This window comes from Xiphophorus hellerii, chromosome 3 (assembly GCF_003331165.1).
Source record: "Xiphophorus hellerii strain 12219 chromosome 3, Xiphophorus_hellerii-4.1, whole genome shotgun sequence".
Taxonomy (NCBI): Eukaryota; Metazoa; Chordata; class Actinopteri; order Cyprinodontiformes; family Poeciliidae; genus Xiphophorus; species Xiphophorus hellerii.
The window spans coordinates 28769859-28796942 of record NC_045674.1 but is presented as its reverse complement, the minus strand read 5'-3'; the positions used below and the strand labels follow the sequence as shown (position 1 = coordinate 28796942).

Genomic DNA, 27084 nt, shown 5'->3' with positions numbered 1-27084 from the left:
GTTAACAGCAGTATTAAAATTGGATATCGATATCGACCCAAATTTACAAATTGGCGGATTCTGACCACAATGAAGGCTGAAATATCTCAAAAAGCAACACTTAATGCCCTGATGCAAAGACATTCAAACACAAAATAAAATACTGAACCTCTCTATGTCTGGAAAGGGACATTTCTGAGGCTTTGGATTTCTCACGAGCTGTTCCCAAATTTTGCACCATCGGTCCTTCTGACCAACACCAGTAGGCAAGATAGGTGAAGTGTCTTTCTATTTCGCATAAAATTTGATTATACTTGATGTTAAAATGTATTTTATAATCTGTAACATTTAAGTGTGTCAAAAAAACATAATTAAAAAAATCTCTAAGGGAGCAAATATGCTTTATGCTTATGAGATGCAAAAAAACCCCCAAAACAGACTGGCTTTAGTTCTCCTCATTTCAGGAAGCTTTTTAAACTTCTTCTAAACTCCTGCCTGAGAAACCTCGGCTAAAAGACGTTCGTTTCTCAGGCAGTGAGTGCCAAAAAGCCTAAATCAGCAGCAGCAGCTCCCTCCCCCCCTCACATCCTCTGTACTCCCCCAATCCCCGGCTCACTCCAGCCTGACCGTACCAAGTTATCGCGTGGCTCACTGCAATCAATTATTGTTGCAGTGGAATCATTAATAATTTCCAAATGAAAATGATTCTGTTGATCTCTGTTGTCTTTTAATTAAACATAATTAGTCGGCTGCTTGGAGCTGTGGCGGAGGGGGGCTGACTGGGGTGTGGGGGGAACTCCTTTAGGGTACAATTTTGTTTTAATACACTGATAATGAAATTTTGACATTGTGTCGGTTGTTTAGTTATTATTCCGTCACACTATTTCGCTATGTTCCCAGATAACAGATAATAACCTCGCGTACCTCCTCCTATTCTCCGCAGTCGTTCCGACAGAGCCGGGGTTCAACCGAACAATTAAATGCTGAACTGTAAGAGTCCCCCCCCCCCCCCCCCCCCGCCCCCCCACCCCCTCCACCCTTCCTTTCACCGTTTGATGCAGTATGCATGTTGCATGGGAGCAGAGCAGAAATGAATGAGAAAATATAGACATTTTCACAGCAGATGTGGCAGGGCTGGTTATTAACACCCCAAAAAAAGTCAGATAGATCCCACAAGTTCAACGTACGTCTGAGAGGTCTGCAGAGGTAACGAAGGGAGGGAACATGAGTTGGAGAACACAATATTACACAAAGACAGAGTTAGCTAATTCTGCTCTGTCTGGATTTACGTAAAACATTCGTCACATTGGTGAATTTCGGCAGCAATAATAGACTGAGTTGCTCTGGAGACGGAGTGGACATGCTGTATCCGGATGTGGTCTGGTTTAAGAGGCTTACAGCTGAAAAGTTTGGGTGACCTCTGAATAACGCCACGTAATGTGCTCACAGTCAACGAACATGTGGTTCCACTGGATTCAGATGCCAGGTAACAATAGGCACAATGAAGGCTCAGTGAGTTGAGACATATGTTTTATTTTAGCACTAAACACTGCTGTAACAGTCTAATGCGAAGAGAACCCTCGGTAAAAACACTCTGGTTTCACTGTATTATCCACATATAGAGACAAAAAAGTAAAAATAAAACTGTATAATATTAAGTAAAGCAGAAAAGTAAAACAAATCTAAAATAATCTAACAAATTTTCAAATGTTATTTTTCAGCAATTTTTTATATGCGTCTTCATTTTCATAAACTTGAGATAAAATGTGGAACTAAATTTAGTAATTCCTAAGTAAGCATGTTTATTGTATAGATTTTGTTGTTGTTTTGCTTTTCATAGAATCATAGAAGTATAACTACTTATTATTAGCTGATTTAAGACCTGTAAATTTAGCCCAAATTCAGTTGAGCTAAGTTCCCAGGCAGCTAGCCGCCTACAGCCTAGTTGCCCACCATAACTAGACAGAAGCTAGCTATGGCTTAACTATGGTACCGTTCATAGCTACATTTTAAAATAAAACCAGCTTGGTTGAAACCAAAATCAGGGTTTTGCTTAAATAGGCTAAAAACCCTTCAATCATACAGATTTGCAGCATCTGAACTGCTAACGTACTCAACCAGCAGGAGTTAGATGATAAGGAAAAAAAGAAATCAAAATATGTCTGGATTTGCTTTCTCTGTTAAGTCTTCCCTCCTCTCCAGCTGCAGTGTTCATCATTCCTGTTGTTTATCTGTACAGAAAAATTCCCCACCCGTTTCTCTCTGTCTTGCTGTCTGTCATCCTCTCTCTCTCTCCGTGGTCTCCGGTGTTACTGTAACATATAATTACTCTGCAGACTTGCCGCCTGTTCCTATAACTTCTGAGGTTCAAAGCAACTGTCGGAGTGTGGAGGAGAGAGCATTGTGGGAGTTCCAGGTGGATTTCTCGATAATGAGTTAGCGCAGTGGTGGAGTTGAGAGTTTTAGTAATGGCTGGCTGCTAAGGCTCTTCCTGGGAGTTTAATGTAAAACAAACAGGGCCATGCTGACAGCCTGGGAAAACCAGATATTGCTCCTTTCCTTATTTCCACTGCAGGGCTCTTGCTGCCCCTTGCTGGAAGAAAGGGAACAGTTAAGAGTACAAATACCTAAAAAAAAAATCTCTTTAAATCCCTATTTAGGGCATTCTTTAAATAGTTTTAATGCTTGCCTTTGCCTGTTCATCCGAAAGAAGCTTTGGTCAGACTGTTGAAACTGCACAAAACGGGAAATCCCAAAGAGAACTTCCTGGTTGAAAATGGATCGAAATAGCTGCCCACTAGCTAAATTTAGGATAGATTGGGTTTGAAAGTGAAAACAAATTGGATTTGTAAATGTTTTGTGTGTCTATTAAAATATAGATATGGTTTATTCAAGGTAAAAAAAAAAAAATGAGCTGGGTTTAAATGTAGAACGTTCTGATTAGAACTATGTTGATTTAAATCAAGATGAGTTCAATAGTTTCATATTTGATAAGGACCAGGGGTCCACGTGTTCCAGACATGGTTTTATTCTCCTAACTTTAGAATCACTGGTGTTTAAAAAAACATATATATATTTTTAGAAATACATCTCAAAATCCGCTCCTCATCTGCCATGAGACATCCTGTAACTATGACGACACAAAGGCGATGCCACTGGATCTGGCTGAAAGTTCTGATTGGTGCTTCTTTGAGAAAACATATTGATAAATGAAATATAAAGAAACAGCACAAAGTTAACTAATTTATTCTAAATCACAAAATCTGTAGTTCTGTTTTACTTTCTCTTTGGGCTTCTAGGCATTTCTTCAAGATTCCCAGACTTTTTCAGTGACAATTACACATTTTTTAGTTTGTGTTTTATGTGTATTGCCTATTTATAGCTTTAAATCAGGGCTAGAGATCGATTTAATATAGACAATGTCGATGTGTTAAAACACACTAAATGTCTGCACAATACAACAAGTTCTTGGAACAGAGACTGAGAAGAAATACGGAAATCCCAGGACAGAGCGGCCGCCACAAGGGCAGAGCCACTCGAACCAGTCACCGCTCTTTATTTAGATATTCTCTCCCCAAAGACTCACACGGGCAAACATCCAAAGTGAAGTGCTACTATCTTTGCAGGCAGCCTTAAAGAAAACCGCGACCAGTGAAACGTGAGCCAGAACACATTCTGTAAGCAAACTGTGCATTGAGATATTCACTGTTTTCCATAAATAACGCATCTCGGGGAGCAATGAAGCAGCCTACAGAGGGGAAACGGCACCGGAGTGAAGATATTAACAATCCGGGTATAAAGTAAGTTCCTGTCAGACTTCTGGGAAGGCGTCCCCCTCCCCTACCCCTTCCTTAAGTTGAGGAGGGAGGGGAATTGGGTCTTTCACTCGATATGAAAAACCCAATTCCAGCTCAACTTCAAAACTGAAGTGAAAATTCAATACTGAACCCGACAAAGATTTGAGAGTTTCGGCACTCACTTTTCAATGTCACCTCCGGAGGGGCCACACAAGACGTACAGATTGAAATATGTAAAAGAAGCCGATGGAGAAGAATGAGCGGCGTCATAGTCTGGATGCAAGAGTCAAACGCCTGGCCGTCATCAAACGCTTCAACACTTTCAGAACTTACTCCAAGTCCTTGTAGGGGGAAAAAAAAAAAAAAGATAGCCAAGAGCAAAAAGGTGGACCAATCTTTGGGAGGAAAAAAAATAAAAATAAAACGACGTCAAGTCAATTTATCTAAATCTTATTGGCAAAAATTACTACAGAGCTCTGTGAGTCGAGGAAAGAGTTACAACTCTGAGAATATTTGATCTCAGATGGTATAAAAATGATTTTACGGCCTATTTTCTATTCACTATAATGTCGTAAACTTAAAAAAAGTGTGTAGCATGGTATAAATACATACATTTACATTGACAATAAATAGTTGCCTGAAACATACTTTAAGACGACAAAAGCTTTTCAGCCCCTATTCTGAGATTTAAATTAATTTTTTTACATTCAACATTTTCTCCATGATCATTTAGCATTATCAGTTGGCAAGCATGCTCTGATTCTTGTGGAGGGATTTAGGGTAATGAACTCATACGGTACAACACAGAACGACTCTCTCCAGGGCTCGTCTGGAGATCTTATTGTGTTTAATTTAATAAGGTCAAGCTAAAAGTGACAAACAAAGGAACTGCCAGCAATACCCCACCGCGGTGATGGCGCTCGCCCGCATTGTAAGCGATCTTATCTCTGGAATACATGTACGAAAGGCTGACAATTGTGAATTTGCTGCTGTTGGGGGAGAAGATAAAAAAAAAAAAGTGAAAAATCTTGTTATTGCCCTTTTTTTTTGTTTCATACAGTCAGCCTCTGTGCACCAAGATTAGAAGATTTTTTAAAAGAAGTGCGTAATCTTCTTTAACAGCTTATCAAAACTTTAATGATTCGGTGATAAAGAGCACAAAGTTAAGTAGCCGGTTAAGAGGATAACTCCCCAGTGCAGTCTAGTGATTAGTAGATGAGAATTGGGAGACCGAAAATCCGGGTTGCAAATCCCACTCCTGCCACTTATTCACTTTGAGGGAGAAGAAGCTCCGTTTCAGCTTTGGGGGTATTGTCATGGGGTAATCATTTTTGAAAAGTGATAAATGGAGCCCCCTATTCTCCCTCGCCCCTTTGGGATCCGTTGCTCAACTTTATTTACGTATTTACTGTGCTGGTGTTTCTGCTCAGTGCCCGTCGCGACTCACTTTTATTATATCTGCTGAAGTCTCCTGCTTTCATGAGAAGTGAGGTTTAGAGGCTTTTAATATTTTTTCCAGAAGACATCAGCACAATATGTTGTATGATAAGATTGAGTACAAGTTCACTTTATTACAGTATTAAAGCTGCAGTGTATAATTTTTAGAAACAAGGTTTTTTACATATTTGTTACAACTGTCACAATGTCGTGACAGTATTGCATGACACACACACAATCTGTGAAAAATAATCTGGCTCCCCATTCCCAGCCAGAAACAACCAAACTGTCAATCACGCTCATATATGCGTTTCACATGCCCTCACTCTCTGCTAAGCTACAGCTAGCTCCCCACAAGAGAGCCCGCAGTTATCGCTAAGGCAAGTTAGCATGTCCACAGTTGACTGCAGATAAACAGGTTCCCTGCAATTATAAGTTCTTTCTCTACCATTAGCACCTTTAGCAGCATGTGCACAAGCACTAAGACCCTCCTCCTGGCTCTGATTGGTTGTTTCTGAAAACACAGAGTCAAAAAGATGTTATACTGTCACAATATGAAAATATGTTAAAAAAAAAAAAAAAAAATAATAATAATAAAAAAATAAACATTGTTTATAAAAAGTACATACTGCAGCTTTAAGGGAAAAATTTCACACTAGAAATGTCTGATGTAACAGATTTTTTGAAATAGCTTGTAGTTTGCTAACTCTTGTATTTAAAGCAAAGCATTAGATAGGCACCATCTAGCTAATATTCTGTTTTTTATTTTTGCTACTCTAAAAAAAAAAAAGCTGAATTGGTCAGATATGAGAGAAACACAGAGGCCAGCTGCCTGAAGGTGCCCAGCAATAGGTAGGGGAGGGGCAGCACTGCATTACTCCATCCTTCATGGAGCTGTCACTTTCTCTGTCTTATAATTAGAAGGCCTTTAAACCGGTATGATGGATCGTTTTATCGGTTTTGAAGCAGCATTGTTAAAACGAACCCACAGACCAGGAACCTTCTCCATCCTAATCTCTGCTGCACAGTTGTAAAAAGTTACATTTAAATGCTTTTGCATTTTATACATCCTATTTTTGTAAAAAAAAAAATTTAAAAAAATCAAAGATAGTTGCATTTTCTCAACACATTGATATGAGTCCTTCACTAGTATTGTCTTTTTATGTCTCTGATTTATCTTAGATGTACAGCTTTGCTCTGGGAGCAACTGAACCCTTCTCCTCTTAAGCTTTCCTCACTATCTACTCCATGATAGCGATTCACTTAGTGTAACTGAGGGGGGAAAAAAAATAGGGGCATTAATTACTTTGTGAGATCTTAAAGACCATTAACTTTGTATGTCAAGTGATGTTTCTCAGTTCCTAATCAGAGTTTTAGTGATATTATAAATGACCTTTTGGATGAGAAAAGCAGATATGGCGCTAAAAGCGGCTCGCCACGCGTCCTTGTGCTGATGCAATTATGTGTGAATGTTTGCGACTTTGAGGAGCGAGGAGAGCGAGAAAGAGAGGAGGGAGAAGGAGGGGAAGGAGAGGGGGAGTTTAGGATTGTGGCGTGGCGAGGTGAGGGGAGATAACGGGACGCCGGAGCTTGCTCGCTTACCTTTGCTGTACACCACACAGTTGTTTTTGTTGTCTTCTGCTCCCTGCCAAGTCACATCCAGAAGCCACCTGGGGCCGGCGCTCAGCACCACCGGGACCGTGCTCTTCGTCTTCTGGTCAAGGACAGATAACAGACACTAATCATTTGCTTATTTTGGTGATTAAACAAATATTAATAAGCACCGAGTTACGCTTTTGGCTTGCCTGAATGGCCATAAAGAGACAATTTCAGGAGCTAAAACAGCATGCAACTTCAGTCCAGTGAGGAGAATGTAAAAGTCATGGATGTTTATGTGCATGTCTGTATGTGTGAAAGGTGTGTCCCATTGGTAACATAAACCACAAATACACGTAGGCGCTTGTGTGTGTGTGTGTGACTGCCTCCAGACAAAAGCTGCAGAATGGGTTGGAATGATGACAAATCGCTGCAAAAGGAAGAGCAAAAAGGAGAAAGTGAACTTGGTGATCCAGCATCAGATGGTCCAGATTAGGATGAATACACCAGGTGTCCAGTAATCACAAAAAAAAAAGAAAACGGAAGGAAAATAAATAGGATGGTGACTTTCAGAGAGAAGGAAGTGAGTGTTTTGCGGTGAACTTTGGGCACATTGTGCTGCGCTATCACCAGGATCTCACTATTTCCTGAAACAAGCGGTGGAAGAATTTAAAGAATCAGTATCCATTTCAAAGGGCGATTGAGGTTAGGGTTTTTATAATATGCCGGAAAATTATTCTGAATGTGTAAGGTCGTTTTTCTTCTTGGTCAGAGGTCAAACGTGGACTTTTATTCTTCTAAAAGGAGAGAAAAAAAAAATCTAACAGCGATAGAGATAGAGAACAAGGTCCACTGTAATACATTCCCATGGTGCAGTGTCACCAGATTCTTTCTCTGTTCTGTTTCCCCAACGCCTTGCATACATATTTGTACCTTTTGAACTTCAGCATGTTGTCACATTGTAATGAGAAAAATCTTTGTGTGCAGACTTAAAGTGACACAAATCAAGACTTTTTTCGATCACTTTTAATTCCAAAACAGCTCAAGCTCAGTCATATTGGATGAAGAGAACATCTAGTTCACTAATGGATCTAGATCTGGACTTTGACAAGGTCATTCTAAGCAGATGAGTTTAACATGTCCTGTTCTAACACACCTGAATCAAATGTAGGGGCTCAGATACCCTACATCTGACACTGAATCCAAACCCACATGACATTTCTCGGCTTTTTTTTATTTGCAAAACGGCTTGAATTGGCAGCGACTTCGAAAGTGTCTTAAAAAAAAGTCACTTCTTTAAATCAGATCTCCAGGGATCTGCTATTGATCCCCGGAGATTACTGTGCAAAGATGGAAAACAAACCCTGAGCATCATTTTCATCAGACTGAAAACAACAAACTGAATATATTTAGTCAGAGGCTTCTTCAGAACCGGTGTAATGCAGACTGCTACAGGAGATTCTTCCTGCTTTGATAAAAATGTGGATTATATGATTCACAACTTTTAATTTCCATTTGGGATTAACAAAGTACAGCTGAATTGAATTGATAACTATGTCCCAGGGGTATGAATACTTTTGCAAGGCACTGTAACTCACTACGGTGCCCACATTGTCAGAAATCTGAGGCCACTACTTTCTGACCATGCTACCTTCCCATCCCTCTCTTTATTGAGACGCTACAGAAATAGTTTAGCTAAGAAAAAAATAGGTTGGGTGTGCAAGCTTGACACTTTGTTTCTTTCTCTTTTTTCCATCTGAGCGAGCCAGGGACAGGACACTGTCCATCTGACTAATGCAAGGAGAAAAAAAAAAAATACAGCCCTCTCCGGAGCTTTTCACTTACTTCTCCCCCGCAAAAGGCAACAACCTTCAAGGATAAATGCAAATGTCACTTGAGCATGTTAAAGGTCTGAATTGGCACAGATATGCACAAGAGATGAGCGCAGTGCCCCCACCAGCCCCCTTCCTCCTCCTACTCCTCCACCCACCCGTGTCTCTTTCTATGAACTCTGTTGAGTCGGAGGCTGGAGGACAGATTTCTTTTTTCTTTCCCTCTATTTGAAGAGCATCATTTACAAAAAGAAAAAAGAAAAAAAGCAAACTGAGCTTCTGGAGCTGATAGCAATCTGATCTGTGTGCAAAATTAAAAACAACAGTAAGAAAACAAGACCTATATATATATATATATATATATATATATATATATATATATATAAAACTCTGCGTTGGCAAGACACAGTGCCAAATTGATCAAACACAGACAGTAAATTGTGTCTGTTGATATTCTTAATACTTCCTGGCATCTTCTTATCCTGTGCTGGCAGCAGATGAGAGAGAGAGAAAGAAGAGTGTGTGTGTGGGGGTGTGTGTGTGTGTGTTGGGGGGGGGGGGGGACCTCTGTAATTTAAGTCATCCACAATTTCACATTTCAAATTAGCCTCACAATAAAGTCTTCTATCTCTGTAACCTGAAAATCTCACACCCCTGTCAAAGGAGCAGAGCAGACCGGCCGATTGTTGCCAGGACGACTATCTGAAATGGGAATCAGATTAACCCTTTCTCAGATCTCCAGGCTGGAGCCATCTCTTATTCAGGCAGTGAGAGGGGCCCCTTCTGCCATCTCTGCACGCCTGCGGGAATTCATGATATTCCAGCTGCTTGCACCATCTATTGCATTCATGGGAGATCTTCACACTTGTTATTGAGAGAAATTCTCCTTTTCTAAAACTTTTTTTTTTGAAATTCTCTAATTTAGGTATCAGTTTCTTTTATTTCCTTTGGCTACATTTTGTTGGAAACTTATCAGCAACAACCACCAACGCCCACCTCCCCGTTCTCCGCCTCCACACCAAATGCAGATTTACATAAAAATAAATAGCTAAAATATGTGCTTTTGAAAAGGGCGATGCACGCACACACCCACACGCCTGCAGGTGCCACCAAAACAAAGAGACGAAGGCACGCGACATATTTGGGATTATGACGAAGTGGCGTCGGAGCGTCTGCAAATGCAAATGGAAACATTTGGGTGACTGGGTTGAGTGTGGAACTTTGGGTAAATAGGCGGCGCGTTGTATGAGCAAGCGTTTAGGCATCCCTGACTGGTTGCCAGGGGAGATTCTAGGATTTCTCAAACATGCGTAAATGAACCAAAGCACAATTTTTGATGACGGAATGACGTCATAACATGATATAAAACTGAAAAAAAAAGTCAAATTTGCATTATACCACTGTTTTAATTTTTCAATTTTAATACACAGACTGTAGCACGCATGCCTAATTTTGTCGTTTACAAGTAGTGCTTATTCTGCTCTTTCTAAAGTAGCAGGAGTACAACAAGCTTGTTAACAGGTTAGGTCAGTGGTCCATCCATCCAGCCATTTGTTTAAAGTTACATGAAAAAAACCTAATGTGTCTTTGTTGTCAAACAATCCCACATTAACTAACGATTGTTAATTTGAGTACATTACACACAGTAGACATAAATGTAGATGCTCAATAGACACTAGAGCTACATTTGTCCTAACCGGGCATACCTCCGACTACTAGACGGCACCACCTTATGGGACGAATATACAACAGTAATCGACAACAGATTGGATAAAATCAAAAGCAAAATTAACTGCAGGTTTAAACATTGAGCTGACAACATTTTGATTGGCTACTGTTCTTTAAAAAACCCGCCCAGAGCCGCTGATGGAAGCAGCTTGTTCTTCTGGCCCAGTTCCTATTTGGTGATTGCAGTTTGGCAAAGCACCTACTTTAAACCCCCGGAACATAAAAAAAATATAAGCGGTCTTGAAATGATAATTTTTAAATTCAATGAATATTGTAGTACTGGTATGTGACCCAAGCAAAACAGTTACATATTTAACACTTGTCTCACAGTGAAAGAGTTGCAAATGTTACTTTATTTTGCCCTTATTCAATCATTTTTATTCTTAGTACGATTAATTCATTCTAAACTGAGTAAATGCTGCACTTATCATTCAGTATCAGTTTAACAAACTAACAGTTATCGCTGCGGGAGCCTCTAAGCTTCCATCTCTGTGCACTCTGTTCTGGTTTATCCACCTTCCACCTTCACTCCAGTGGTTTCAATACTCTTCTTGTATTTTTTTTCTCCCCACTGAGCTCCGTTACCGTCCACCCCCTATCTCTCCCCCCCCCCCCGTGTAAGAGATACAGTGACCTAAACAGTGTAGTCAGCTAGGAAGTGATTACAAACTGATGCTCCAAATTCGCTGTAAAATGAAAATCAATATTTCCACAAGTTGCTGCAACATAAAAGATAACCTTCATTGATTTTTCAAGACTTAGGTGCCTCTGTGATAACATCTAATATAAATTTTCAGCCACACGGATTTGGATCAGAGCGGAGCCGGGGCTGAACGATAAGTTTCCGCGCACATCTCTCAGACCTGGATTTTTTTCTCTTTCTTTCTTTTTTTCTTCTTCCTCTTTTCCTTCTTCCAAGCCAGGACTGCACTATTTATAATTGGCCCTGTGTGAGCAAAAAGCTTCTATCAGGAATCTGTTCTAATTTTTATTACTGAGGAGCTAAAGCCTGTTCCAGATAATTTGGAAATTTCAGGGGGAATTGTGATAGAGCTGATGGCACATCCAGTCTGACTCCAGAAAGGAGCTAACCTGTAATAGCCTCTGTGGCTGCGCTGATTAAATGTTGCCATAGATGAAAGACCTGCCATCACTGCAATAAATTAACCAATCACACAAATCCCAAGTCGCTACTAATCCCTCCTTGATACCATGATCCTCTGATCAGCTGAAGGAGGTGAAGAAGAAAGTGGCTTGTGACACTCAGCCTTCTCCTCCTCGCTCCCGGTTTCCTCGTGTAAACAACGAGCTAATGATATCACGGCTGACCATTTCACCACCACCGGCTACTCTTAAACCGCTTCACGGTCAGGGCAGGTGAAATCGATACGGACCTCGGTTGGGAATGATTATTTTCCTCATCACAAGCACCCCTCTCCCCGACCCCCTTTTCGCTCCCTCCAACAAGGTCACCGCCTGGCACTGTATCCGTCTTGATCCCACAGCTGCAGGATTTAGACAACTGAGAGATCAAAACCACTCAGTCTGAATATATCAAGACATTCCCCGAATTCTTACGGCTCCCACCTGGTGTGAACGCAGTACTGTTCTAATAAAAAACAAGACCGGCTTAAATGAATTTAAACGTGTCGTGAAATGTGTCTTGTGTTGACGTAGGAAATTCTAAGACTCGGAAAGAGGAGGGCAATATGATTCAATTTGACAGCGAAGCACTAAAATGTGTTATTTTGGGAGAAAAAAAAAATTGAGATCATAGCATCATCCATAAGGACACATTCTGTGTATTGTGGCTCTATGCTCTTTATCAGACTCATGAGATTTATTTAGATACTTTTCCTGCATAAGGTTGACCTAACAACTCAGGTTTCACCAACTCACATTTAAGGCTTTTTAAGACCATTACGAATTAAATTTAGGACATCTATCATGAGAGAAATGTACAAAGAAATTTAGATATATTACATAGTACTGCTAAGATTTTTAGCAGAAAGCACGTAACATTTTATGGGTTGGCAACAAAAGCGGGCCAACCCACTTTCCCACGGTAGATTGAAAAAAAAAAAAAAAGGCTAGCTAGCAAGCAAGCAAGCAGCTAGTTCCTGGTAACCTCAATTGCCTCAAATCAAAGACCATCATGAAGATGTTCGCACACGACTAAAACATTTGCTTGACAGAAAAGTCCCGCGAAAAAAATTAACTACATGGAAAATATGAGACTAAATAGTCCTGCTGTGACAAAACTTAAGACTTGTGATTAACTTATTTAATGACAACTAGCATATCTTTGGTGAACTTAAGGCATTTCAAGGTCTTAATTTTAGATACACAAATGTAAGACTTTAATGAATGATACCCTGTTACTGGTTTTAAAGATTACAGTGGTAAGAATTAGCATCGAATTCAGCAATTTACCAAGTTTTAGTAAGCCAAAACTTAGGAAATGAATCAAAACTAAGAACCCCCACTGTTTTCTGACAATAGACACATTACACAACCCCATGAACTTTTATTTTAGCTTAAAGAAAAACTTTTGGATTTAAAGCTAGTGCCTCAATTCAAGAACATGCAGTAAATTGTCTATTTCACATGTTACAGTAAGAGAAAATAACAAAAAGAAACATAAATGGACCCAACAGGTCAGAGCTGAAAAAAAAAACCTGATATCAGCCAGGGAAAGCCTGATCAGAGGCTAACTAAATGCAAATGCAAATACTAAAAACACTTGAAAACATGGGACTGTTCTCAGGTGTGGGAGCCTTATGTCTTACTTTTAAACATAAAAATGACTTGTAATTGCACAAGTAAGGTTTTTTGAAGATAATTTGTTTTCCCTGTAACACGGGAACTCAGCCATTAAAGGCCTAGCGGCTAATGCTAAGTAAGCTAGCTGGATATCTACAGTCTTCAAAATGATTTACTTTGTCAGTTTAACTTGTTTCCCACTATGCAGCTGGACTGACAGGAGTGTTGACATGTCGTCAGGAAGGACAAAAGCTATTGGCTGTCCTTAAGTCTTGAAAGTTCTTAAAAGTTGCTAACAGACCTCAACACCAAAGTGAATTGAGAATTGGTCACAATGTGTGTAGATAAAAATTAAATAAAACTAGCATCCATTGCGACACGGGCTGTTTTTACAGAAGAGTAAGAATGACAACATCCTCAGACATGAGTGCAAGATTTATCACCCGTTGTTTATTTGAAAAAGTGTCATTTGATCTGAGAACTTCTTAAATCCAGAAGCAAAGAAACATTGATTTTGCATTAAGACACTTACCTTCCTTCAGACCTTCACAATAAGAGATTTACGCAAATAAAAGGCTCTCTAAACTTAAAATGTCTCAAGCCTAATTTGAGCTGTTTACAATAAACAGCTCGAATTACTTTGAAATTACAAATTACAAAAAGTGTTACTTTTTCTTTGCTCAGAAAAAGTAACACTTCAGACAATATGTGTGTGTAAATGTCTGCCAATATCTGTTATGAAATTAGGAAAACCGTTTCTTACTGAAACTAATAATATTCTTAATAACATTCTGCTGAAGTTAAAGCTGATAACCTGAGATGAATTTGCACTCGATGATCTTGACGCAAAATTTAAAGTTAAGTGAATTACACTTTAGGTATGACAGTGCATTTAATTATTATGAACTGCTGTAAAAGATGTCAACAGATGGCAATATTTAGCAAGATTAAAAATGATAGTCATGTCTGTGATTTTACTGTAAAAATGATTAATGATGTTATTGTTGCCATGTTGCGACACTCAAGTCCTGTTTTAGAGATGAACAAGAACACACACACACACACCCACACCCACACACAGAGCGATGTATGAGGAATGTCTAGTTTCTATGTTTTCTGTTTCTAACATGGGAGAGAGGATAAAGGATTTGTACCTGTTCTACCAGTCAGTTTACAGCAGACAGCACACTCACACCTTGATAACGTCCGTTGCAATTAGTTGTTCAGTGCGATGAAACAAATTGCATGTGGTCAACTGGAAATTTCATTAAGGGAGATTTTCCTCTAGCCCTTGTTATCGCTCTGCGTATTAATATTTTCTTTAGCCTCAAGGATGGATGAATTGCAGAGGTCTTTTTTTTTTCTTAAATAAAAAAAAGAAAAAAAAAAAGCTAGGCCAACCCTGTAGTCTGTGCTCTCCCACAATCCAAGTTGTGTGTAAATCCTAACTAGGTTTCTGAAATAACAACATCCTAACTACAGTGGCAAAATGCCTGCCTCCGTTTTTCTCAAGTCCTCCTTTGAGTCACTTCCTCCTCTTTTCTTTTTCTTTTATTTTTAAACGACAGTGGATACATCTGCCGAAATGAAAAGATAGCTACGCTCTGCCTTCGTCCCGTTTTTCTCCACCCCCCCATCCCTCCCCACCTCCCTCGCTACCTCTCTTCCTCTTTCTAAGGCTAGAGCATCTGCTATTGGGGAGACTAAATAACAGAAATATGCAGGAATCGCACACTAATTCCCTTCAGAGATAGATCTTGGCTGGCGCCCTGTCATAAATCAGAGAATTTTCGATATGAAATGAGGCAAGCTGCTCTAATCATTTCTGCATTTCAAATTGGATCACTGGCTCAATCGCTTGGCTTTTTAAACTGCTTGCCTAAGAGCAAATGTGAGGTGGGAGATAATTCAGCTGAAATCTCTGCCTGCTCTGTGCGGCAGTTAGTTTACTGCTTGAGTGCAAGAGAATGTGTTTTTTTCGCCCCCCCCCCCCCCCCCCCCCCCCCCCCCCCCCCTCACCCCCTTTCTTACCCTCTTCCTCCATCTCTCTCTCTCTCTTTCTTTCTTCCCTCAGCCCCATCTTTCCCTTTTCAACTTTGTTAAATTGACTTTTCATTTTAAAATCGATTAAACTGAGAGAGAGTCACCGCTGTTCCCGGAATCTTTAAAGGGACACCCATCACATGTGCCTTTATTTGGCTGCTGCTATCATGGTGCCGCTATGAGCGGTAAATATTTTCTCATTTAAATCACCTTTTATCCTGCTGACTGGACTGTAAGCATCAAAGTTCATGTGCTGCATTCGCTATTGCTTATTTTGCTCTATTGAAATGCACACAGTGCTTGTATTTGTGGCGACTACGGGTGGCGTGGCGCGTTTTCTGTATGTTGGGCCGGGTTTTTTTTTTTGTTTTCCCCCCTCGTAGCGTAATGAAGCGGACTGATGACAGGCTGTTTGGGTTGTTGATTAAGAAGCGGTGCTTAATTGTAAATAGCACAGCCCAACATTATGTCGTCTTGAATCAGGCGCCAACTGAACTGGAGAAGTGACTTTAAACCCTAACAGCTTATTTAAAAGGTAATGAACCCCCTTCTTTCTTCACTCTCCTACATTTACACTATAGAAATAACTATACAGAGAATATAAAAACTCTACGAATGCCAGGTTTGAAAAATGAATAGAAGATAAATTATGCATTATTCTACTGAAAAACATCTGCTATGTTGGGAAAAGACAAAAAAAAGAAGATGTAATAACCTGGTTGCATCGTGTGCAGCACATTCTTCTTAGGAACACAGCGACCATCAATTACAGAGAAATTTGTTTAATCTGAATTAAAGTTCAGCTGTCCTAGAAGGACTTTATTTTTCATTTGTTCTTTCACACACTTTAGCTAGAGCCAGTATTCGCAGAGAAATTAGCAAAGGATAAACGTTGTCTCATTGTACAAACGTATCAGTCAGGAGAGAGGCTTGGAAAAAGATCCATTCTGGAAGTGAAGAGAGTCGTCAATAATTGGTGAAAATATGAGAAGATAGCAACATAAGATTTCTCCATAACTGACAGAAATCCTAGGTGGAAGCTGATCTGGGAGGATGCGCTGCAAAAACACAAAAAGCCCAGTTTTTAGTGCAGATATGTTAATATTTATGAAATAAGACAAACCTAACTTACAAATAACTGTTCAGGAATAAATAAGAGTTTGTTTTAAATGAATAATTCCTTTAATATTTATAAGTGAAATAATCTGCCAGTGGACCCAGTACAATCAGCATGTCTTAGCACCTGTCAAAATGAACTCTCTACACCAAAAATGTATAGTTTTGGAGAAACCATGGCCGATTCTTGAACTAAATCGGACATAAAAACACCTGAAGAGGTACGAGGACAGAAAATGGTGTCACAATCTGATAGATTTGTAGAACTTTAGCGAGGCAAAGCAGGAAAATGTGACCAGATCTAGATGCTTCCAAAGACTGAATTTTGAAATTGAATTAAAAAAAGTTGCTTAATAAAGTTTCACAGTCTCTTTTATTATTTACCTCCAAACAGATTTGTTTTTCCGTTGAACTGTACAGAATATACGCCAGACTAAAGCGGTGGAAACCTATTGTTCCCCCCTCCTTTCTTCCGCCGCAAAAACCTGGCCTAAAGCGGAGGTGTGCAAACTTTTTATGTTCACTGTATTTCATTTCCACCTTCCTAAGGCATCCAGTTTCAATATACCCACCTTCCTTTGTGAAAGCAAACTCTACAACCAAAGGCGTGTGTATTGCTGTAACTATCTAAAAGCGCCTATGTCCTGACGACTATTTGAAGTCGTAAACAAGTGAAAGCCATATTTGTAATGCATGTGCTCCAGGACTTAATCATGTCTCGGAGGTAGAGCACACACACACACCCACACCCACACATGTAGAGTGTGTTTGGCTTCGGTCAGGGGGACCAAACACAGCCCTGTCGCTTCACTACTCACTATTTGAATTACTCCAAATTTCCCATTTCAATTCCTTTTGGGAAGAACTTGTTTGATCTTCGGCGCACGAGTCAAGTCTGACTCCCAAGCGGCAGGAAGCCGCGTGTGGAGAACATAATAGAGAACCCCAAGTTGGTAATGTTCACCTGCATGGATATTACCATGGCCCCTGGGGGTCAAGGTGGCAGGTGGCGTATTCTCTGGACAGATCATCCCTTTTTTTCCCCCCCTTTTTTTCTTTCCTCCTGCTTGGAATAAACACGCAGGCTTTGGGATTTCTTCAAAGAGGAAGAAATGGAAACTCAGGAGCCAATCAGTCAATGGGGTCACAACAAATCCCTGCTCTCATAACCACGCATGGAAGACTAGGATCAGTCAGAGGCAGTAAATAAAGACAAACAATAAAGTAGAAGGCATGATGCTTGAATAAAGCCTCCGACTTAAGATAAACCTTGGTGCCCCCCTTTAGGTATTGGATTTTAATATTCTTTTGAACTCCCTGCTCTTCACTTGCGGAGTTAGAAATTTCAGGATGCTTTAGAAAAGCATCTAGTGTGTGTGATTTTTATATTACGGAAGACTCACGCCCAGTTTATACATTTCAATGTGACAAAGAGTTCAAAATGGCACCGAGTTAACTGCGGTTTAAAGTGCAACAGATTGAAATGTGACTGGAGGTTAAGACAAAAGAGAGGAAACCTGAAAAGTTGGAACTGCCTTCTAACGACGGACAGAACCGGCGAGTAGCTGTTTGATATCTGCACCACCTAGCCACCTTCTATAGTTTGATCCCTGCGTGCACTTCAGAGAAATGGGGTCTTATTAAATCCGCTGCATAAAAAACACCTCGCAATATTTACACCGAGTTAAGTAAATAAGATAAAGATGGTGAACTTGGCCCTCGCCGAATGAATTAGACTTGAACTTTCTTATCAGAGGCTCAGCACACGCACCGTTAAAAGATGAGTTTCTCGAGCTGGAAACGGTCTTTGTTACCCAATTAGTCTGCAGACAAACCCGTGGTATAATATTCCTCCTTCGACAGCCTCGCACAAATCCATCTAATGAGGCGCTGTTGGACCACCAAGGAGAGGGAAGAGACACTCTCCAGACCTTCATCTGGCTTTAGCAACGATCAGATTTCTTATCTCTGTCGCGGACTTCCTCTTTTTTTTTTGTTTTTTGTCAGAAGACTGGATTTCTTCTGCTTGGTTGTTCATCCGTCTAGAGACATTTGGACTGGGCCTTTGTCTTTGGTTGACCCCGAGCCAACAAGGCTGGAAAAATCAAAAGCGTTAAGGCAAGGTTAGGGGACAGGGAAGACTTATCAAGGTCTACCAGCAGGGGGTTGCATCCCTGTAGGGTGCCCATCCTTTTTGGAAGAGGGAGCTAAGCCTCTGCTATTTTCCACTTTCCTCTTGGCCAGTGTGACCAGAAGGAGAGGGTCGAGTAAACCTCTTTAATTTCTAATAGTGACCTGCAGAGACCGGCTGGATATAAAGAAAAAAAAAAACATCGAGTGACTTACTACGATCCGTTTCCCACATACAGCTAAATTAGAAGGTTGTTTTTTCAAGGTCTGCCATCCTTGTCTTCCTTTAAACATTTTTTTCAGTGTTCACTTTTGCACTGGCACACACCAGGCGGCCGTCAGGGACTTGCAAATGAAAACAAGGAGAATTATGTCCAGCTCTTCTCAAGAAACTTGCTTCAACATAGTATCCCAAATTACAGCCATGACAGTGACAGATGGCAAAGCAGCTGGCACCACTCAACTTTGTTTCTCTTTTCCTTTCTTTTAGCTCCTTCCCTCTTATTCCCTCCTCTTGCACCTTTGCTGCACTGGAGGGTCTGTTGTGTACTGAAGTGGTGGATGATCGTTCATTTGGGAAGACATATTGCGTGGTTGTAAAACAAGGCGATATGCGTGAAGCCAGGGACTTCTCGGCTTCGCTATTGTGGCCTTAAAGGCATTCTGTAAAGACTGAGACGGAGCTTTGCTTACTCGTTGGCTGCGTTAAGGCTCAGCAGATCACAGTAAAAGAAGTATCTCAACCAAATCTTCCACAAAACAGTTGTCTGAGTTCATAAAACTCCTGCAATAAATATGTGAGTCTAATGCCAGCCCAAACAGATCTCTAGTTCTTGAGCGCTCATGTTTATATTGAGCTGTTGTTGCGTGGTTTAAACTTCAAGAAGCTTCAAGAAGCTTAGTTTAGACAGTAAATCCCTGAACTTGAGCTCTTACTTAACCCTGATGGACTGAAAACCATCGAGACGGAAAGATCCAGTCTCTGTCTGAGTCCACTAGTGCATTCATAGAAAACAACACTTGTACTTTTTAAAGTGATAGGAGTTTTTCCCAGTTTTTTTGAAGATTTGAGTAGAACCACATTGCCCCTCCCCCACCTGCTGCTACACCCTAATGCCCAGCAGGCTTAAAATAGGGCACCTACACCTTTTCCTTCACTTGCAAGAGGCCCAAATCTGGCTGTTGGGGAATATTTCAGGTCAGTAATGACGTGGGAAACACAGAAGCACCTACCTTTCTTATTAAAGTGACATTTTTATCATGCATGATTTTTTGCAACATTTTGCATAGTTGTAACTTTTCTGCTTAGAGTAATTACATCAAATTCTGTATTTTTGTTCTGCAATTTCACATGATTGCCATGATATTTTTATCCAAGGTGTTCAATCTCCTACAGGGTCATGTCTAGTGTTGCCCCAAGTGATTTAATCCTAAAAAATAAATAAACGATTTTTTTGTCCCCCCCCAACACATCGTAGCTGTACAATAAGCAGAAATATCCAGATTCTGTGTAACATAGAACATAAACAGGGTGGAAGTGGAAGAAGTCTGCGTATTCTATAGCTGAAACACTTTATTAGAGGATAGAGCATAAATGCATCTATATTCTGTAAATGAGAATATGTCTTCTGATGAGGGTCATTTTTCAGATTAAGAGCAATTTTTTTAATGCAACAACCTTGAAGCAGATCTTAAATAGACTCTTCATTAAGCCCACGTTTTCTGTATAATTATAATTCTTTTTTATTTGTCTGATAAAAGTAATCCTAATCTTAAGTGTCATGTCTGCAATGGCTGTAAGCAGGAAATCATCACATTAACAGAAATGAAGGTGTGAAAACATCCCTACATATCTGATTAATCTGTATAATGTGTTTCCTGTGAATTGAGTTATTAAAAAAATAAACTTTTTGACAGTATTCTAATTTAACGAATAGGATTGCATATTATACATATACTAGGCTACAAAAGGCCAAACGTTTAGTTTCTTAAATCATAAATGACTATGAATAACTAGCATTATAACATCTAGTGTGCAGAATGAGTTTGAACACTTCCCAGGGAAATATTGTTTTATTAGTAATAAAGTAGACTAAGACATATTTCAGAAAAGACGTTTGCCAAACCATCATAACTTGCAGTTTGATGACTTTTACATCTGGAAAAATTATCAGGTTAATTATTGGACGTTTGAATAACTCTGAAAAACGTAATTTACTGCAAAAATTTATAGCACAAGCCAAATCATATTATCACTGCCAGCATTATCCGAACATTTTAGTTATCTTAGAGATATTAGTGAGTCATACTTCAATGAATTATAGGATTTCTGCTAACCACGTTATGATTGGTACAACTGTGGGAGCTCAATGAAACTTACATTAGCAGTCTAATAATTCCTACGACAGCCACAGTACACTTTATGCGCCATCACTTATGTGCTAAATCCGATGTTATCAAGCCTGATAACATCGGATTTAAATCTAAAAAAGCGACAAACTATAAAGTGAAAAGACGAACGATTGCCTCCTTTGTGTTTGTGACGTGATAAAGTCACTGCATGCTGGGCTTCTTCAGGAAACCATGCAGCCATTACTGTACAGTGAGCACAAAGCAAATCAGTGGGTCCTGTTCTGCTTATCAGGGCACCTGCCATTTCAGTTTGGGTAGTTGTGTTGTGATGTAAGGACAGCAAAATGTCAGGTTCACTTGTAGATCAAGTCAACCATGTTTTATCAGTCGAACAGTGAGGCTCAGCTGCAGCCGGAACAGGTTGGCTGGCTGACTGTTTCACGGCTAATGTGCGGAGCAGTGGGCGGCTGTGACTTCCAGCTATGAACACAGAAACTTTAAAGGTGTGGGACTGGGAAAAAAAAATGTCAAAAACGGCAACATGTTTTTTTTTTTCTTCTCCCTTTTATATCTGACTCACACACTGTTATCGATATTATGTGTTCAAAACCCCAAAACATAAAGTCTGCTTCAGCAGAATGCGCTTTGATATTCCCCTTTTTTTTTTTTCCACGTGGAGTCACGAAAGCCATCGGCAGCCCAATCGATAAAAATCTCAGGGACACCACTGAGTATGGGAACGCCGGCCAGATAATTACCATTTTACCCATCTGAAGAGACCCCGGCTCTGATATTGGTTTAAGCCCAAGAAATAATTGATGCATGCAATCACAAATTGGTTCTCCGCCTAAAATTTGGGCCCATTATTTCATTAGACGGAGCCGCGTTCGGCTTGCCAAAATTATTTGTGTGTCCAACACAGAAAATTTAAATCCTGTTAGTTGTGATAATGTCGAGCGTTTTCGAACCATATCCAAGACGGTGCGACTTTCATGTGCAAAAGCAAAGGCCACGTTTAAATGCAAATATAAAGGAAATGCGCAGACCTCAGCCTTTTTTTTTTAATGTTAAGTTTATTTGTATGTTTGTATTTTTTGCATATTTGATGAATGTGCGTGCGTGCGTGCGTGCATGATTTAGCAGCTATGCTACAGAGAGGTCCTATCCTGGGGTGCCTTCTTGCATATGTAATTGGATGTTACTGTAAATAATTGCTTGGGCATGTGCCAGTGTGATGATGGTTTATGATTTGCGTGTGTGTGTGTGTGCGTGTGCATGCAATCTTTCTGTATGTTTGTCTGTCTCTGTATGTACTCTGTGTGTGTGTGTGTGTGTGTGTGTGAGAGCACATCTGCCCCATCCGTACTCCACTCTCAAGTCCCACTGATTCTCCTTTCCAGCCATGTTGAATCCTCTTTTCCTTATCAGGCGAGCCCAGGCCTGCATCAGGCTCTCCTTGCTATGACAGAGGCTACAACAATAGGCCTGCGATACCGCTGCTTAGCGCTGCGTTTCGGAGGGGAAACCTGCCACGGGCGCAGATTAACTACAACACACACACACGCCCGCACACACGCACACATACACAAAATAGATTGCAGCCTCCAAAACAAAACATTTTTCAGAATGCCTCCTCTTGATTAATGAAGCAATGACAAGAAGAAAAATATAATTTCTGAAACAGAAAAATCTGCCACCACTTGTTAAAGTTTAGGGGTAGCTAACAATAAACATAGCGGAGGGAGAGGGTGGGCACAAGGGGGCTGAGATAAATAGCGTGAGTGATGGGGCTGAATAATTTCCGAAGCATTTTCCAGGCCCATATTCCTAGGCTTGTACAAAATTACACAATAATCAAACCTCCGTTGGTTTGACAGCGCGCGCCTCTCTCTCTCTGTCCCAGGTGAAAATCGGGACAGTATCTTGACATTTTTGCTCTTCTGTAGTCTGAGAGCCGAAGCTCTCTGTTCACAGCCAAGAGCATCAGACGCCGCTCCTTCCCTCCCACTCGCCACCGCTTTCACGAGCGTCTGAGACCGAAAACACGTGTAAAGATGTGAAAACACAGCATGTGTGTGCGTGCGTTGGCGTGTGCGTCGGCGTGGGCGTGTGTGTGTGTGTATGCAGAAAATTTACCAGCTGCACCTGGTTCTGGTTCACATTGCAGCAGAATACCTGATCCTGCCTCAGTGTGAAACTGAAATCTGGGCAGATTTCGACAGAAAATGACGGCTTGTTTTTCTTTAGGTGAAGCAAATTCCTATTTTAAATGAATGTTTCAACAAATGTTTTGAGATAACGTTGAAATTCACCCTACAAAATTTTACTTGTGATATGAAGTGTGAATCTTGGATACTAATGTCAAAATCTGTGAAGGGTTAATTGATGTTCCAGCTATATGGGAACTGTGGGCCAAAACGTTCCAACAAGATATGGTGTCAAATTGATAAAAAAACAACAACATCCTTTTAATTAATTTTAGTAAGATACCAGCAAGCAGCTGCCTTTTCATTACAAATGTGAACAAAACTTTGTCTATATTCCCGCTAATCTTGAAAACACACAATATCACAATTGCGGTGTTTCCATTAAATATATAAAAGCTATTAAAATCACATGTGAATATGTTTGTTCACAATAAGTCACAAAAAAACATGAAGGCGTCATCATCCTCTAACTACTTCCTGGTGCCTTCTTCATGTTTTGTGCCAGTGGAAACCTTTGGATTGCTGATCATGTGACTTGTGTGACATGGAAAAAAATGTTTGCATTGGGATTTTGTAAAATAAACCAATATGACAAAAAAAAAACCTTTATAATAGCACCAAAATGTTTTTTCAACAAAAAACAAGAGTTATTCTGAAACTGCCGTGTTTTTATAAAGTAAATTCATTCCAAAATGTCAAAATGTGCAATTCTATGATCAATGGAGACACAGCTACTGACAGCTAGTGTTTTCTCTGCTTGTACGGAGAATCAAACAACACAGCGTTACCCCACCCCCACCTGTTTCTACACATTGTTGACGGAAAGAAGGTTGGTATAATTTCATAAACTAAATAAAAATTAAAAAAAAACATAATCTCAACTGCAGCTAAGATAATGTAGCGCAAACTATATTTTAATATTTATAGAATTATGTGTAGTATGTATTTTAACATGCGTACATTTGAGAAATATCTAGAAAAGATTTAGTAAAGGTTTTAATGAAAATTTCTATTAAAAACAATACATTTCTGTCTAATACACTAGTGTTTTCTGTGTAATTAGTCAACAACATGCTCAGGTAGCTGGCATGCAGTCAGCAAAGTAACAGATGCAACTTCCCAAGAGCAGTGTTGTATAGTAACGAAGTAAAAATACTTCACTACTTTACTTAAGTATATTTTGGAGTACTTCATACTTTCCTCGAGTATGAAAATTTTTGATGACTTTCACTTTTACTTCACTACATTTCCGAACTTAATTGCGTACTTTTACTCCGATACATTTTCAATGTGTGGTTTAGTTACTCGTTACAAAAAAGCGAGAGAGAGAAACAAAGTGTTTTGACCCCACCTACTGATTAGCAAGTAGGCTACCGAACAAAGTCCGTAGCCTGCTTGCCTGGCTTGTTCATCACCTCCAATAGGATACACCTGTTTCGCTTCTCCCATTGTTGGGGAAATCAGAAATCAGAACACCGTACAGCGGGTGGGAGGGAGGGACGAACACAGAAGAGTGCTGCCCGCACTGACGCGGCTCAGGGATTACGTGACACGCAGCGCCGTGCCCTATAATGCACTGTAAGCTATGTAATGTGTTTGAGGCAGTTGACCAAAATCCCGGACAATTTTTAAATTCCCCCCGGACATCTTTTTAGGTCTGAAAAGTAGGACATGTCCGGGAAAAAGAGGACGTCTGGTCACCCTAGTTCAATGGGGGACAGAAGCCATAGCGATAGCAATTTAGACTAAATTTAACGAATATAGGAAAGGCATGCAAGTTCAAAACCACAAACCATTAACATGTGCTACTCTTTAAAACTGGAACAATTTATTAGCAGGTTTAATTTTGTCTGCACTTGGTTGGGTACATTATTTTAAGTTTATTTGACAAGTTTACCAAAATATAAGAAATGTCATTCACACTTGCCTTGTTTTACTTTTTACTTGTACTTTTCATTACATTACTTGAGTACATCCATTTTTACAGTAATTTCCATACTTAAGTACAAGACGTTTCAGATACTTTAAGACTTTTACTCAAGTAACATTTCAGTCAGTGACTTCGACTTTTACCAAAGTCGTATTTTGGAGAGGTACTTGTACTTTTACTTGACTCTGAGATTTCAGTACTTTATACAACACTGCCCAAGAGTATTGATATGAATTGCTTTACCTTAATAAGAGTGATTTTGTTTATCAGAAATATTTCTAAACTGCCAAACCTTGGTGTCTAAAAGGAAAGGGAAATGTGTTGGCCACAGGTGGCCTTCTTCAAGCCAGCTGTGGGGCAGCCCGTAGCAGCATTTGGGCGAGGGCCCTCACTGTGTCCCTCTGTGCTCCATCAAGCCAGAAAAAAACTTTGGTCGGTCACTCTGGATGTCATTGAAGTGAGTGTAAGATGGTAGGGGTGTAATGATCATCTTTAATAAGGCTGACCTGCTGATTTTAGACAGAAAAGTTGATAAATACAGCAACAAAGTGGAGAAGATCATCTTGACATGCCAGTATCGGCCGATCTCCCAAAATTAAGAAAATTGAGGCAGGTTTATCAGTGGGCCCCTAAAATAATAGCACTTTCCATAACTACTGGAATCCATGCTGTACTTTGGTACCAGTTTTTTTTAAATCATACCTAATTCTCACCAACACATTAAAAACTATTGGATTTAGTGGCTGTTCTATATTTATGCTTAAATCTCTGGATTACGATCATAACAATAAATACATGACACAGTTACGATGTGTTGTATCGTTTTGTAAGATAAGAAATAAAAGATGCTTTTCTGTTTAAAATAACGTAAATTAGATTACATTATCTCAACTCCTTCATTATCGTCGTTACATCCGTTTAACCTGCTCGTTTTCAGACTGTTGCCCTTTTCTTCCAGGCTCTTGTACGATTAAATCTGTCATAACAGTAAGCCGAGCTAATTTAATAAAATTAAGACAGAAGACAAGATAGGAAAAAAAAAACCACAACACCCTGATAGATCCTATCTGGAATTAAGCAAGCTTTATGCATTTCAATTACTGTGTAATTTGTACTAAAAGGCCCTCAAAACACATAACAACCAGATCGCTATTGAATCCAGACTCATTACAGTTGCACCTTGACTAAGCCCCCCGGTAATTAGCGTTGGTAAGGCATTGTATGAGAGGCAGCAACACCCTCATCAACACACATTTACAACACCGCTCTAAATCTGCTACTCATTAATAGCTTGCCTCCCAATCAATTATTAACACCTACAATGGGGGCCAGGCTCGCCGGGGCCAGGCCTGTTACTCCAGGCAAACCGCGGGGCCGGGCCCTTCCTCCTCCCGGTTCCGTCCAGCGTAGGTAATTACCGCTTTTAAAGACACCTGCTACTCAATAGCTTCGACCCAGAGTGCTAATTTGGCCCCTGCCGATTGCAGACATTTATGTCGGCGTGTCACTATTAATTTGCGTTAATTTGGAGAGAGCGCGCCGGAGCCGGGCGGAGAGGCGCTCTGTCGGCGGCGGCCCTGGCTGAATGTGCTCGTCGCTCACCTGCGCCGGGGCTCGGCTTGTAATTGGAGTCTAATGGTCTGATTGATCAGTGACTGAAGTGAGGGATGAGACGGCACACTGGCAGCTCCATCAGTCAGATGGAGAGGAGAGGGCGGAGGAGGAGGAAGAGGAGCGGAGCAGGGCAAGCAGCTAACAACAGCAGGATTACTCTTATGTGTTTTTAGCAAAGCATTCCAACTCAAGTTTTTGACTCCATCTTTGATTTATACTTGATCTGCTCTTGTCTCAGTTGAGGCTAAGCTAAGCTAACCCTCCGAATATATTTCCCCATTGGGGCAGTGTTATGTTAAATCAACTTTTTTGAGCGTTACATCATGTCATAATGTTATTCCCTCAACAAAAACATAACTGGAGTGTTAATTTGATTCTTTCATGGATGTTTGAGAAATCCTTTAATCTCCATGGCAACCATTCAGCTGTGTAAAAACGTCTGGGTGAACCTAGCTCCGCCTTTGAGCTCCAGTTAACAAGCTTTTGAACTTTTCACTCCTCCATGACTCTGTCATTCAGCTCTTTCAAACTAGCCAGCAGCAATTAGCAAACAAATGGAT

The 27084-nt window shown here is 40.2% G+C and overlaps 1 protein-coding gene across 4 annotated transcripts in view; it reads right to left on the bottom strand.

Annotated features, from left to right (window-relative positions):
- The window catches only part of zfpm2a (zinc finger protein, FOG family member 2a), a 170603-nt gene that overhangs the window by 54954 nt on the left and 88565 nt on the right, over positions 1-27084 (bottom strand). For 3 of the 4 annotated variants that reach the window (XM_032557964.1, XM_032557966.1, XM_032557967.1), the window contains one exon: positions 6816-6927. In XM_032557964.1, the coding sequence (XP_032413855.1) occupies positions 6816-6927 (112 nt within the window). The remainder of the gene's footprint in view (positions 1-6815; positions 6928-27084) is intronic. The other variant, XM_032557965.1, reaches the window with a different exon arrangement.